The sequence below is a fragment of the Sus scrofa genome, chromosome X (assembly GCF_054392235.1).
Source record: "Sus scrofa isolate SSC_HxYL_T2T_F1_AM1 chromosome X, Sscrofa_HxYL_maternal_Yorkshire_Landrace_v2.0, whole genome shotgun sequence".
NCBI lineage: Eukaryota > Metazoa > Chordata > Mammalia > Artiodactyla > Suidae > Sus > Sus scrofa.
Window position 1 is genome coordinate 1,505,878 of NC_139401.1, and position 15,538 is coordinate 1,521,415.

At 55.5% G+C, this 15,538-nt stretch overlaps 1 protein-coding gene across 1 annotated transcript in view; it reads right to left on the reverse strand.

Annotated features, from left to right (window-relative positions):
* Window positions 1-1,193: 1,193 nt before the first annotated feature.
* Window positions 1,194-15,538, reverse strand: part of LOC146394433 (uncharacterized) — a 70,099-nt gene continuing 55,754 nt past the window's right edge. The window contains exons 6-8 of the mRNA XM_085008474.1: window positions 5,976-6,067; window positions 4,395-4,600; window positions 1,194-3,681 (exon numbers count right to left, since the gene is read on the reverse strand). Of these exons, the coding sequence (XP_084864600.1) occupies window positions 2,945-3,681; window positions 4,395-4,600; window positions 5,976-6,067 (1,035 nt within the window). The 3' untranslated portion in view covers window positions 1,194-2,944. The remainder of the gene's footprint in view (window positions 3,682-4,394; window positions 4,601-5,975; window positions 6,068-15,538) is intronic.

Sequence of the window (15,538 nt, forward strand, 5' to 3'; positions counted from 1 at the left end):
TTTTAATTTTTTATTTGTTTACAGCTGCACCTGTGGCATACAGAAGTTCCCAGGCGGGGGGTGAATCGGAGCCGCAGCTGCCAGCCTGCACCACAGCCACAGCCATGCCAGATCTGAGCCAAGTCTGTGACCTAAACCGCAGCTCACGGCAACGCAGGATCCTTAACCCATTGAGCGGGGCCAGGGATTGAACCTGCACCCTCATGGATATGAGTCGGGTTTGTTTCCACTGCACCCTGACGGGAACTCCCTGTTACTGATTTTATACCTAGTGGTTTGTGCCTCTTATTCCCCTCCCCTCATTGTCCCCCCCGCCCCGTACCCCGGCCCCCGCCCCGCTGGTCACCACTAGTTTGCTCTCTGTATCTCTGAGTCTGCTTTTTCTGATCATGGTCCTGGTGGGTTGTATTTTTCCGATTCTACGTCTATGTGATGCCCTGCAGTGCTTGTCTATCTGCCTGACGTGTCTCCCTGAGCATAAGGCCCTCCCAGGCTGTCCATGTGGTCAGTTTCCTTTAAAAGGCATACAGAGCGGCTCAGCACTGGAGGCACCAGGGTTCCAGCCGCGGCCCCACCCTCTGACCCCTAGACCAGCCAGCACCTGGCTGGGGCGGACCTCAACCTCGGGGACCCTCCGTGTCCTGTCGGAGAGGAACTGGACCCACCCAGGGGGAGACGCTCAGCCTCACTCGACCTTGCTCGACCTCCAGGTCCTGCTGGCAGCTGGGCTCAAATGGAAAACCCAGCGGCCCCTGAGCTGGGGCCTCAGCTCAGGGCTGGGAGACCCGGGAGCCCTGGGGTGTGGGTCTTTTTTGGGCTCACGTAAAGAAACAGGATCTGTGCATCTAAGACCTCGGGGCCTCACCTCTGCCCCTCAGCTGTTGCGGGTGCTGTGTTGGTGTGGTTGCTGGGAGAAGCGAGTTATAAATAGGAGGGGTCGGCTGGGGCCGGGCAGCTGTGGGAGACCAGGGAGCGGCTGCTGTAAACAGGGCCAGCCCGGGGCCTGGCATCCTGAGCTGCTGCTCACAGGGGAAGTGGCACCTTAACAGATGACGGGGGGCTTTGGGATGCAGCCTGCACAGTGCCTGTGACTCTGCAAACCTCAGGGCTGCCAGGGGCCCAAGGGGCCACGTCCTGTCTCCGTTTCCAGAAACACAGGCTGGGGCCGAGGACAGCCGCCTCCAAGACAGGTGTTTTTTTTTCTTTTTTTTTTTTTGCTTTTTAGGCCCGCACTTGCAGCATATGGAAGTTCCCAGGCTAGGGGTCTAATCGGAGCTGTAGCTGCAGGCCTATACCACAGCTCACAGCAACGCCATATCCTTTAACCCACTCAGCGAGGCCAGGGATTGAACCCACACCCTCATGGATATTCTGTTGGGTTCTTAACCTGGTGAGCCATAACGGGAACCGCTCCAGGTTTTTTGTTTGTGTGCTTTTGGTTTTTGGCTGAACCTTCACCATGGGGAAGTTCCCAGGCGGGGGGGGGGGGGGGGGGTGGAACCTGTGCCACAGCAATGACCGGAGCCACAGCAGGGACGATGCTGGGCCCTTAACCTGCTGAGCCGCAGGGGAACTGCCTAATTCATTTTTTGGGGTTTATCATGCAGGGAGATAACACTGGCACTTATTTCACTATACCTCAGCCAGCAATGACAGGCATGGGCTTCTTAAGAGCGTTTCATGGAAAGAAATTAAACTTCCCTTATTAAATTTTTAAAAAAATCCCAACGTTACAAAACACCCTGGCTGGTGTATGTATTGAACCCCAGCAGCCGCGAGCGAACATCGTTAGACAATGACCCCACGCCCCTGGATGTGAACTTCGACCCTGGGAGCTGCAGACTTGTCATTAAGATCAGACAGAGATGAAAAGAAGTCCGCGAGTGTGTCTAATTATTCTGCGGCTCAGGATCCGGGCGCCCCAGGTAGCGCGCACTCATGCAGATTTCACACCGAGTACCCGGTATTGGAATCGCCCAGCGCCTTCGGCGGGAGCTAATCCCTCAGAGAACTGAGCCGCGTTAGGCGGCCAGGTCCTTCCGCGTGGCCGGTTCACGAACCGGTTCCTGCCCGGCTTGTTGGCTAGGGTACAATACACATAACACAACGGGGTTCTGCTCTTTTTCTCCGGCCGCACCTGCACCCCGTGGAGGTTCCCGGGCTAGTGGTCCAGTTGGAGCTGCAGCTGCCGGCCTACAGCACAGCCGCCAGATCTGAGCGGCGTCTGCACCCTGCACCACAGCTCGCAGCAACGCCAGATCCTTCACCCACCGAGCGAGGCCAGGGGTCCAACCTGCATCCTCGTGGAGAGGACGTCAGGTCCTTAACCCGCTGGGCCACAATAGGAACACCTGAATTTCTGCTCTCTGACAATCGCTGTCCCGAGGGGTGTGAGGTGGTGGGACACTCTGGGGTCTGCCTTTTCCTCCCAAGGAAGGGAACGCTCGGAGGAAGAAGAGGCAGAGGGATCCCCAGACACAGATGCTGGCACTTTCTAGGCCACGTGCACTTGTGGGAGCGTCTGACTCTGTCCCCCACCCGCCACCGCCCCACCGCGCTCTGGACCTGCGACCTCTGCCCCCGCTCATCCGAACACACCGCTTTCCCCCGAGCAACCGCCCCTCCTGACACAAGGCCAGTCCCTCCAACTCGGCTTCCCGCCGCTGTCTTCCGGGGGTGATGGAACAGGGGGCGAGGAGGGCGTGCACTTGTATTGTAACCACCCGGGCGGGGCACAGTGCCGGGTGTACGCACCGCTTTCTGCGCGGTGGCAATGTCTGCGGGGCACAGATGCCCACAGGCCCTGGTGACCTCATGATCACCTGCATAGCATCCATCTGCTCTCGAATGTCCACCAGATAGAGAGGCGCACCTGACACCAGCAGAAGCCGCCCGCGCCCTGGGCGGGTCCAGGAGGTCCCACAGAGTCTCCTTTCTGGGTGACTCAGGGTTGAGCCTGAGTCCAGCGGTTGGTTTGAGGGGGGAAGCCGCGAACACCACGGAGACGGAACTCAAACCCCTTCCTCTCACGCCGGAGCCACCTCTGGACACGGGGCCGACACAGGAGAAGCTGCAAAACAGCCTCAAGCCTACCCAGTCGATGACTTAGGGCTCCCCGAGGCCACCGAGGCTGGGGAGCCCCCCAGGGTTGCTCCGACAGGAGAACCGGCAGCGTCTGGACACATATTTGGTGCCCCCGCCACACCCGCCCGGAGCAGCACTGAGCAAACATGATAAATCCTGCTCGTGGCCTCATTCCTGACAGCCAGTATCCCTGGTCTGTCTCTAGTGGCCTCGAGGCCCCAGCCAACGGGGAGATGCCGCCGCTGGACAAACACCGCCGCTGCCCAAACACCGCTGCTGCCCACATCACACGGTTGTGGGGGAAGAAACGGCTCCCCTCCGAGACCTGGGCCCGCGTCCGACCACGTCTGCAGGCGCTAATCCCAACGACGCCTCCCAGGCCACCTCCACACACGCTCAGGATGGGCGCCTGCTGCTTCCTGAAACAAGGGAACTGTGTCTGCGGCCCCTGGAGAGGCGGTGGCCTGCTCAGCAGAGACAAAGTGCCCAGCAGGGCCGGGCGCCTTACCTGTGACTCACCTGAGTGGGCAGGGCCGCCATTGAGGTCAGTGGCCTGGGGTTCTAAGCACGGCTGTGGCACCTGCTGGGTCTGCTCTGCTGGAAGTAGAACAAAGCAGTTACTATGTGGGGGTGAGGGTCCCTCACACCGCTCCCGACCTTTCCCCAGCCAGATGGACGTTTGGTGCCTGCCCTGAAGAAGGGGCCTCCTTTCTTCCCACAGAGGCTCAGGATTGTTCTGGTGCTGCCCCCCCCACCCAGCCCAGGACAGAAGGCAACCTTCTCCGAGCTTTGAAAAATCCGAAGATGCTTCGTCTGATTGCAAAAGCTATCTGGGAAGACTCCTGGTAGAACATTGAAGAAAACAATAAAGGAAAAAAAGACTAAGGCAGCCTTAAGAAACATACAGGCAAGGGAGTTCCCGTTCTGGCTCAGCAGGTTAAGAACCTGACCAGGATCCATGAGGATGTGGGTTTGATCCCTGGCCTCGCTCAGTGGGTTAAGGATCCAGCAATGCCACAAACTGTGGAATAGGTCACAGACGCGGCTTGGATGCAGTGTTGCTGTGGCTGTAGTGCAGACCTGCAGCTGCAGCTCCAATTCGACCTCTAGCCTGGGAACTTCCATAGGCTGCAGGTGTGGCCCTAAAAAGAAAGGAAAAAGGCGTAAATAATGTCACTCCTAGAGAGAGTTTGTGGGTTTCCTTCTGTTGGTTTTTTCCCCAAGCAATTGACTGTCCATCAGTAGCAACTCCCCTTCATCCCCGCCGGGAAGGGATGGCACGCGTCTCGTGCTGTAAGTTGGGATCTCACCAGGTTTGCAGCAGATGCTTTTACGTCCAGAAGTTTTTCCAGTTAAACTGTGGGGTGAGTGTGTTGTTGTTTTCTTTCTCCCGGTGAGGGTCTGGTTCGCGGTGTGGCTCTTCACCAGCTGTCGGCTCAGCCGTTTCCCTGATGTCCAAGGCGCTCCCTCGTTTCCAAGTTCCACACGGCAAAGTCGAACGCTGCCCACGTGGGATCTTCCGGGCACGGCGCTGACTTACGACCTTCCAGCACGACGCTGATTTAGGGAGTGGTTCTTGGAGGGAGGGCCCAGAGGAAGTTTCTGGAGTCTTCGGTACCCAGAGCTGTGTCTCTTTCCCAGAAGGCTCCAGTGCCGGCCTCCCTGTGGCCGTGAACACGCATGTCTGCTGCGTTATCAGGTTCCTTGAGACTGTCAACTCTGCCACTGAAAACAGGCTCTGTGGGTGCTGTCGCAAAGGACAGATGAGGGCCTAAAACCACAGTCACCCACCCTCCCCCATCCTGGGAACCTGACGTCTGAGGTCAAAGGGTCCCAGGGCCCCATTCCCTCCAGAGGCTCCAGGGGAGGGTCCTTCCTGCCTCTTCCAGCTTCTGGGGGCTCCAGGCGGCCCTGGGCTGGTGGCCGCCTCCGTCCTGTGTCTGCCTCCATCTTCACGTGGCTTCTCCTGTGTGTCTGTGTCTCCTCTTGTGTCTCTTAGGAGGACACTGTCCTTGGATGGGGGGCCCCCCTCATCCAGGAGGACCTCCTCTCAGACCCCTCACTCCATCACCTCTGCAAAGACTCCATTTCCAGATAAAGTCCTGCTCCCAGGCTCCAGAGATCAGGGCTGGAGGTGTCCTTCCAGTGCTATTTTGCCTTTGTAGGGGATCACCAGTGGGGAAATTTGCCTCATTTCTTCGTGAGCGGCATTTTCCCAGTGAAACATTCGTATGTTTTTCATTTGTATGTATTTTTCTGCCACAAGTGGCTGTTTGCTTACGGATTGCCAAGCCTTTTGGTAAGCAGCTTCCCTCCCTTTCTGTCTTTTGTCTTTTTTTTTTTTTTTTTTTTTTTTTTTTTTTTGTCGTTGTTGCTATTTCTTGGGCCGCTCCCACAGCATATGGAGGTTCCCAGCCTAGGGGTCAAATCGGAGCTGTAGCCACCGGCCTATGCCAGAGCCACAGCAACGCGGGATCCGAGCCGCGTCTGCAACCTACACCACAGCTCACGGCAACGCCGGATCGTTAACCCACTGAGCAAGGGCAGGGATCGAACCCGCAACCTCATGGTTCCTAGTCGGATTCGTTAACCACTGCGCCACGACGGGAACTCCTTCCCTCCCTTTCTGGTTGGCCTTTTGAATTTTCTGCATATCTACATGCGGAGTTGCTGGATTTACCAAACTGACACTCTATGTTTTTCCTGCGTGGGAGGCCGTTCCTGTCCTGGAAACGTGGACATGCTCATGTGCTTCCTCCGTGTTCTGTCCAGGCTTCTGCTTTGTTGATCCCGGGGGATCCCCGGGGGATCCACGGTGCCGTTTTCTCCAAAGTTTTGCCCTGCAAAGCGCCATCTCCGGGACATGGGCTATGTGGTCTGTCCCTGCCCACCGGTTCTGTGTCGTGGGCTCTTCTGGGGGGACTGCCTCTTTCCGAGTCACCTTGTGATTTGGGTCTGGAGTGTAGCAGAACCCAGGGCCAGGCTGGAGGTGCCAGTTAGGCAGTCAGGTAGGACTGGAGAGGAGCCACCCAGCCCTTCCCTGGGTGTCTGGCTAGGACTTCAGGTAGGACTCGGGGGTTCCCTCTGCACCAGCCCTGGGTCAGCGGGGATCCTGGGATCCCGAGTCGGCGGCATCACGGGGGCATCCCTGCCCTGCACTCGCCTACCTTCCTTCTGAGCCTCCGTCCCTCCTTTCCTGGTTTTGGGGCCCCGGGGACATTGTGGTTCAGACCCCCCCACCCCCGGCCTTGCCCGGGAATCCCGGGAAACTTGGGGGAAGGCGTTAATGGCCGGCCCAGACCTAACCCAGGCAAGGTGTGTGTTTTGACAGCTGCCTTTGATTCCTCCCCTGCAGAAGGGAGCGGGGCTTGGAGGCACCTGTGGAGGTGCAGGGGTGGGGGGTCGATGCACCACACCACGTAGGTGGCTGCCGGCGCCGAAGGGCGAGGGGCTGGCTCTGTAGGCTGCAGTGGTGGCAGAAGATTATCTGTGCAAGACCTCGGAGATAGGGAAGGAAAACAAGAGTCTGCACGTGGTTCTGGCACTCGGACAGGCCCCAGGGAATCGGCCCAGAAAATGCTTTTCTCCTCTCTACTATGCCTCAAGGCCCTACCCTGTGGACTTCAGCTTCCTAGATGCTGGTTGAGCTTTACAGTGGAGGAGACAGACTGAAAGTGCATAGATAAACAAAATAATATATAACTGCTGCACATGGGGAGTTCCTTGGGGATGGTGGCCTCGCAGGGTGTGGAGAAGGAAGAGTGAGGATGTCAACTTGGGTGGGTGGTGGAGTCACCCTTGAAGAGGGAAGGACATGTAGGGCAACAGTTAAAGCACCAGGAGTTGCCAGTCATGTACGAGGAACAGCAATCTGGGCAGAGGGATCAGCACGTGCAAAGACTCTGAGCCAGCAAGGAGCTTGGCGTGTTCTGAGAACTGAAGGTAGTCAGGGTGGGCCAAGGCCCAAGGGAGAATTCCTGGGAGTGGGGTGTTTGGGGGTGGTCAGGGATCCTTGGAGGCCTGGTGAGGGGTCCAGATTCCATCAAAGGACATAGGGGAGTAGAAGAAGTTGTTGGTGCCCAGCTGTGTCCCCTCCCTTTGACCCACTCAAGGCTCTTGGACTGAGAGTCCAGCCTCTCATGCCCAAACAGCATTATCTCTGGGCTATGGAGCCCTCCACATGGGAGGTTGTGACAGCACGAAATTAACCCCCATCCATGTGGGTAGCTCTCAACCAATCCAAACCTGCCTCCCCGCACCCCCAGCAGCCACTGGTCTGTGTTCTGTTTCCATGGAGTTGCCTGTTCTGGATTTTTCACATCATGGAGTCATGCAATATGAAGCCTCCTGAGTCCAGCTTCTCTCTATGAGCATCATGTGTTCAAGGTCCATCCATGTGGCAGCCTGTGTCAGAACTTCTCTCCTTTCCATGGATGATGCTTTGTGTATCCCTCCCTCCATCCATCCATCCACCCATCATCCACCAATCTACCCATCCATCCATCCATCCGTCCATCCATCATCCATCCAACACCCATCTAAAAACCATCAGAAATCCATCCATCCACCATCCAGCCATCCACCCATCCATTATCCATTGTCCATCTAAAAATGATCCATCCATCCACTTATCCATCCATTCATCCCCCATCCATCCACTCCCCCATCCATCTACCCATCCACCCGTCCATTCATCCATCCACCCGTCTGTCTGCCCATCCTTGAACACTTGGCTGATGTGCATAGTGCCGCTGAGGCTTCGTGTACCAGTGCTTGCTTGAACACATGTTTCTAGTAATTTGGGGGATGTATCAAGGAGCAGAATTGCTGGGTTGCATAGCAATTCTCTTTAATGGATTGAGAAACCCCCAAGCTATTTCTCCATCTCTGCTTCAGACTCCCTTGTGTGCCCAGGTGTGTGGGTGGCCCTCACCTGCAGAGCACCTGCACTGGTCCCTTTGCTCCCGTGGATGAAACCCTGGACCAGGGTCTGTGTATGGCCTCCTCTGTCTCCCCTAGAGGGGCCCAGGCCTCAGCACGTGGCCCCCAGCACCCAGACAGGAAAGGCACCTTTGAGTCATGCCAGGGGGGCCCTAGAGATGTTTTCCTGCACAGCTTTCCCTGCAGGGATCTCAGGTTTCTGGGTGGCTTCCCAGGCACTACCTGGAACCCCACAGCCAGCAGGCTATGCCTGGCCCCCGAGACCCCTGCCCCATGACTCGGCTGACCTGCACGGCTGTCCTGGAGATGGAGGCCAGCTGTCCCAATGGGGCCCAGGGGCACGCATGCTGGGATTCGGACATTGAAGGTGGCCTCAGCCCGGTCCCTGCAGAATTAGCAAGCATTTGGACATGGTTGGTGGGTGTAGGTGGAGACCTGGGACTCTCTGCTGCCCTAGGACCAGAAGGAAGGGGGAGGGGGTCCCGAGGAGGCCAGTGGGGCTGGGGGTGTCTGTGTGCAGGGAGGGACCCTGGGACCCTGGACGCCACTCACGATGGAGTTGGAGCGAAGGTTTGAGACAGAAGGCAAGGACCTCCTTCTCCCCTCCCCCTCCCTCCCTTTTCCCTCCACCTCCCCCCCTCCCCTCCCTCCTTCCTTCCATCATTTAAGACAAGCTCCCAGGCACCCTGGGAGGCTCTGGTCCCCGGCTCATCTCTGAGTGGCAGTGACTTTCTCCCTTCCTTCCTTCACCCGTATACAGACACGCACACACACTATGTGTAAACATTATGTATATACGTGTGTTTTTTTCTGAACCTTTTGAAAATAGTCTCAGTGGCTCAGAACATTCCAGCCTGCATCTCCCCTAACCCTGACCCCAGGGCATCTAAGACAGTGAACCATCCCCTAAACACTGGACCCCCGTCTGTATCGTCATGTTGACATTTATGCCCCCCTCCCCCATGCAGGCGTGGTGTTGTTTCTCCCGACCTGGAGGCTGGCGACGTCGTGTGGGCGGGTGCTGTTCCCTGGCGGGCTAGGAGGAAGCCTGCTTGGGGTTGGAACCAGTATCCGGCTGCCCGTTCTCTGTGCAGACACGCGATGGCGCTGTCACCCACAGAAATGCAGCATTTCTGGGCTTTGCAGAGTTTTGAGACTTATCTCCCTCGCTGTAGGTTTGCAACTTTCTTCTCTGGTGAGGGGAGGGCGCCTCCCCCGCCCTTCTGTGTTTAATGAGGCGGGCATTTGGGGTTTTTAGAAAGTTCATTAGAAACCAGCATCGACCTGCCCCCAACCACCCTGCTCCTGGTTCCTAACTAGGTCTGGATTCCACTGCAAACTGACAAATTCAGAACCGAAGCTGGCAAGCCCGTGGACTTTTCCTAACAAAACCATCCCTTCATCCCCTTTCTGTCTTCACTGCCTTCTCTGGATTTAACGGTCATCCCACACCAGATATGATTAAAACGGAGGGGAGACAGGAACCCCATATCCGCCTGGCCACTTAATAGGAAGAACGCATCAAATCCTTGGGTTTGGAATCCAGAACGGGCTGAGCCAAGTTCTGGCTGCTTCCAGACACAGGCAGGGCAGCTGGCACTGTCCTCACGGCCCTCAGCCCACGCTGGGGGCCACAGGCACCACCGAGGGTGCAAGAATCCACTGGGTCCCTGCTGGAGACAGTCTGGCTCAGCCTTGCCAGAAACACCTCTTACCCTGCAGCTCCAGGAACCGCACTGCAAGCCTTGCAGGGTTTTTTCCAAAAACTCTTTTTTTTTTTTTTTGGCAGAAAAATTTTCATTCAATGAATTTTATTATATTTATAGCTATACATCCATCGTCACCACCTAATTTTATAGCATTTCCACACCAAACCCCCGGCCCATCCCTTCCCACCAACCTGCTCCCTTTGGTAACCATACATTTTTCAAAGTCTGTTTTGCAGACATCTATTCACAGCTGACGCTGTGCATGAATTGTCCCGCTTTCCTTCTCCACAGAGATGCACATGTGTGGGGATGAAAGGATATGTGGCTGCCCATGTGAGTTATTCAGGGTCGCAAGCTGGATTTCTGGTGTTTGGCCACAGGCTGCTCTTCGCATCTCTAAGAAGCATGAATGGAAGGTTCTGCAAGTGGCAGGTCTGTGCTGCCTTTGCACGAGGATAAGATGCAAGGACAGGCATGTCCAGAAGTGATGGGAGGTGTCCAGACACTGTGTAAAGAGCTGTGAGATCCGCTGGCGGCTGTGCACTGGCGGTTCTAGGATGTCTGGCATCCACTGACGGGCCAGCTCAGAAGTGCCTGCCACTGTGCTCAGGGAAAGGGGTCTCCTCCCCCATTTAGGCAGTGACCTCCGTTCTTTGCACCTGCTCTTGTCCGGCTGGCTAGCAACTCCCTTCCCCGCAGGCCCTGCAGAAATGCCGTGCATGGGAGCTCCTGGGTTTGGACATAGTCGGGGGTGTGGTGCAGAAGTGTTGGCACAATTTCAGTAAGTTGGCCCCACGAGCCAGGCTGCCGAGGCGGACAGTTCTGCAGGGATGTGGGGACGTGCTGCTGAGGTGAGGAAGACGGGGCTGAGAGGAAGCCACTGCTGTGCCTGGCTCCCACCCGGACCCCTCCACCTCGGCAGCATTGATCACCACTGTCACCTCTGTAATCAGCCCTCCGACCAACATCATCACCTACAACTTGGCCACCAGCGCTGGCACTGTCACCTCCACCGTCACCTCCACCATTGTCATCCCCTTGTCTAGCATCACCACCACTGTCACCTCCATAATCAGCCCTCAGACCAACACCATCAACCTCCACCTTGGCCACCAGCGCTGGCACTGTCACCTCCACCATTGTCACATTCATTGTCACCTGTGCCTCGGCCTCCATCGCTAGAGCTTGGCGGGAACGAGAGGGATGCTTTACTGTGGCAGTGACAGTAACAGCTCACACCTGTAGAGCACTTTACAGTGGATAAAAACCTTCTGGCAGCCTCGTTGTATTTTTCAGAGGTGATGTGGCTTTCAGAGAAAAGACTGTTTTCAATGAGCTTGAGGTAAAATGGTGTCACCTAAAATGAACCATTTTAAGTGGGTGATTCAGGGGCATTTGGCACACTCACAGGGCTGTGTGACCACCACTTCCACCTGGTTCCAGAACACTGTCCTCTCCCCAAAAGGAGACCCCGTCCCCATTTACAGTCATTCCACACCCCTGCCCCAGCCTCTGACAACCACAAACCTACATTCTGCGCCTGTGGACTTGCCTCTTCTGCATGTTTCCTGTCCACGGAATCCCACCCTGTGTCTTTCCGGATCTGGCTTCTCTCCCTGAGCATCGTGGGTTCAAGGTCCATCCATGTGTCAGCCTGTATCAGAGCTTCCCTCCTTTTCACGGCTGAGTCACAGTCCACTGTGTGGATGGACCCCATTGTGTTTATCCATCCACCCTTCCACTCATCTACCCATGCATCCATCCATCCATCCATCTACATGTGCATCCATCCATCCACCCACCCACCCACCCATCCATCCATCCATCCAACCACCCATCTATCCATCCATCCACCCATCCACCCATCCATCCATCCACATATCTATCTATCCATCCACCCACCCATCCATCCATCCATCCATCCACCCACCCATCCATCCATCCATCCATCCATCCATCCATCCACCCACCCATCCATCCACCCACCCATCCATCCATCCATCCATCCACCCACCCATCCATCCATCCATCCATCCATCCATCCATCCATCCACCCACCCATCCATCCACCCACCCATCCATCCACCCACCCATCCATCCATCCATCTATTCATCCATCCACACATCTATCTATGCATCCACCCACCCATCCATCCACCCACCCATCCATCCACCCACACATCTATCTATCCATCCACCCACCCATCCATCCACCCACCCACCCATCCAACCATCCATCCATCCACCCATCTATCCATCCATCCACCCACCCATCTATCCATCCACCCACCCATCTATCCATCCACCCACCCATCTATCCATCCACCCATCTATCCATCCATCCACCCACCCATCCACCCATCCATACATTCATCCATCCATCCACCCATTTATTCATCCATCCACCCATCCATCCAGCCATCTACCCACCCACCCATCCATCCATGGACATTTGTGGTGTTTCACCTTTGCTGTTGTGAGCAGTGCTGCTGTGAATGTATGTGTTGGAGATCCTATTTTCACGTCTTTTGTGTACCTACTTAGAGGTAGAATTGCTGGGTGCCACCATTAAGGTGTACGTAACTGTGCCCAGTTTTATTTTTTAATTTTTTAGGGCCACACCTATGGGATATGGAAATTCCCAGGTTAGGGATTGAATCGGAGCTGCAGCTGCCAGCCTACACCACCCACAGCAACGCCAGATCTGAGGCACATCTGTGACTACTCTGAAGCTCACGGCAATGCTGGATCCTTAACCCAATGTGTGGGGCCAGGAATCAAACCCACATCCTCATGGATACTAGTCAGGTTCGTTACTGCTGAGCCCCAATGGGAACTCCCATATGATATCACTTCTATGTGGAATCTAAAATAAATACAAATGAACATATATGCAAAAAATAAGCAGACCCACAGACACAGGGAACAAGCCATTTATTACCAGTGGGGAGCAAGAAGGAGGTGAGGGCAGGAAGAGGGGAGGAAGAATTATGTATAAAATAAATAGCACAAGGTAGATTGTACAGCACAGGGAAGAGAGCCACCATTTTACAATAACTATGAACGGAGCATAATCTTAGCCACTGTCAATCACTAAGTTGTGGACCTTGGCAGTGCTGGGGGGGGGCGTCTCTGTCATAAATGGGCAGGACCCACTGGCATGTGGTGCGTGGAGATCAGGGAGGCTGCTCAGCCCCCCACAGTGCAGAGGGTGCCCCTCATCAGAGCCGTCCAGCCCCACGCGCCCACAATGTGAGGCTGAGAAACTCCGGACAGAGCATCGTTTTCCTAATCAGAACTGCTGTCAGTCATCATCTATCAAGGCATCACTAGCTCTCCTTAGGGTGAAAATCCCCACCTCTCCATCTATGCACCTAGCAAGAATCAATAAGCATGCACATCATCTATCATACCTATATATCCAGTATACCTAGAGCTCTGGTACCTAGGTATCCACCCTCACTAATCTATCATAGCTGCTAATCTATCACCCATATCTAATCATCTATCAGTCTATCCGTGTCTCTATCCACTTACGTATCCGTCTATATATCCGTCATCTACTTCTATCTATCTATCTACTGTACCTATCATCCATTTATTGTCTATCTATCATCTATCTATATCCACCATATATCTGTTCATTTTTACCTACCACCTACTTGTATCGATGTGTTCATCATCAATCTACCAATCATATCATCTGTATCCAACCCTCTACCATGTATCAATCAATTGATATACCCAAGTGTCTATCCATATATCTGTCACCCATTTTTATCACCTGTACCTATCATTCATCTGTATCTATCTAATCATGTATCTATGTATCATCTGACTATTTATTATCTGTCATCTCTTTCTCTGTGTCTACTGCTCAGTCTCCCTCAAAGCACAGATCAACAAACACAATGGTGGGACCCCCCCACCTCAGTCATGGGAGGTGGAGGAAGCTGGACAGAGGACCTTGAGGGACCAGCCTTGCTCCCGGACATTGCAGTCAGATATGCCTGTTGCCAGGTCTCGTCAACAGCTCTTGGGTCACCTCCCCCAGGACCCCAGACCACAGTGTCAATAGGAAAGCCTGTCCAGTTGACCCTGAGTCTGGTCACCCACCGATGGGCCAGCAGCAGGAGCCCATTGGTCTGTGCAGATCCCGGAGGAAACCAGGACAGACCCTGTGGTTAGTTCTGGGTCCATGTTTCCACCGAGATGCCCACGGACCCTGGTCTCCTGCCGTGGCCTTGAGGTGGAGGACACGTCCTTCCTGCATTTCTGTTACTGACCGAGAAGTCCGGATGTTCCCTCCTGGTGCACTTTCCTGGGAACCCCTGCCCCAGGGCCCTCCTCGGGGGAGGGGAAGGGACGAGGGCCGGGGTGATCTTGCAGGACAGGAGGCTCTCCTGGGAGCAAAAGCCACCCAGAGGGTGGTCAGGGTCCCCCACATTCATGTCCACAAGGATATTTATGACAGGACCTTATTAGGAAACAGGGTCTTTGCAGGTGTGATGAAGGGAAGGGTCTGAGAGGAGGTTCTCCTGGACGAGGGGGGCCCTCCATCCAAGGACAGTGTCCTCCTAAGGGACAGAAGGGAGATCTCAACACGGAGAAGCCACATAAAGATGGAGGCAGAGGCAGGAGGGAGGAGGTGCTGCCTGGAGCCCCCAGAAGCTGGAAGAGGCAGGAAGGACCCTCCCCTGGAGCCTCTGGAGGGAGCACAGCCCTGGGATCCCTTGACCTCAGACTTGTAGCTTCCAGGGCTCGGGGGTGCGTGTATGTGGAGGACTGTGTTTTTAGGTGCTTGGTTGTGGTTGTTTGCTACTGCAAGAAAGCCCGTCAGGCTGCTACAGCTCCAGGTCCTCCTTGGCCCTTGGCAGCCCCCTGGATGAACAGCCTTAATTCTCTGATAGGATACAACCTTGCAGGGAGAGGACGTCCCATCAACCTGAGGGGAGGGCCTGCCTGAGCCGCAGGACCGGCCCCTTGCTGGTTGGAGTGGGGGCTGTGGGGTAAACCCAACCCCGGTGCTCATGGGAACAGCGCTGGTCCCCGGACGCCCAGACCCAGCCCTGCCTCCCGCCCGGTGCCTGGAGCTGGTCCCCCCAGTCCTGCCTGCCAGTCGGCATTACCTGCGGTGCTCCTCCGAGGGCCTTTGATGTAGCGCCTGACACGCCGAGACGGTGAAGAAGAAAATAACTTTAAAAATTTTAAGAAATCCTAATTGGAGTTAACATAAAAGAAGATGCACGGTGTTAATTGGTCTGTCTCGGGCATGATTTGGGCCCCAGAGACCATGTCCCTACCCCCTGCCAAAGTGTCAGGACTCACATCTTTAATTCAACAAGCTTTGTATTAATTACCTCCAGATAAGGTAAGCTTTGATTGGGAGCCCTTCATGATGAAATCACGCGGCATCGCCGGCCTTAAGATAAATAAATTAGGGCTGAAGGTGGGGGGGGATGTCTCTGTCCAACTGTGAACGGGGCAGGGGATTTGCGTATCAAATACCTGATGAAAGAAAGGGTTTCCTCTGACATTCTTGGGGGGGGGAACGGCATCCAGATACCCTCCCCTCCCCGGTAAGGCTGGACCGGGCTGTCTGCTGGGGGAAGGGGCATCTGTGTCCTGTTTAAGATGAGCTGAGCATCCAGACTCCTCCAAGGAGCCCACTCCCCCCCGGGGGGGGGGTGCCGACCAGCGTCCACACGGCACTGACAAGCCTGCCGGGGGTAGGAGTCAGGCCGTGGTCTGCAAAGTGGATGCTGTGGAGAGGGAATGGGCAGGTGGGATGGGCTGGGCTCTGC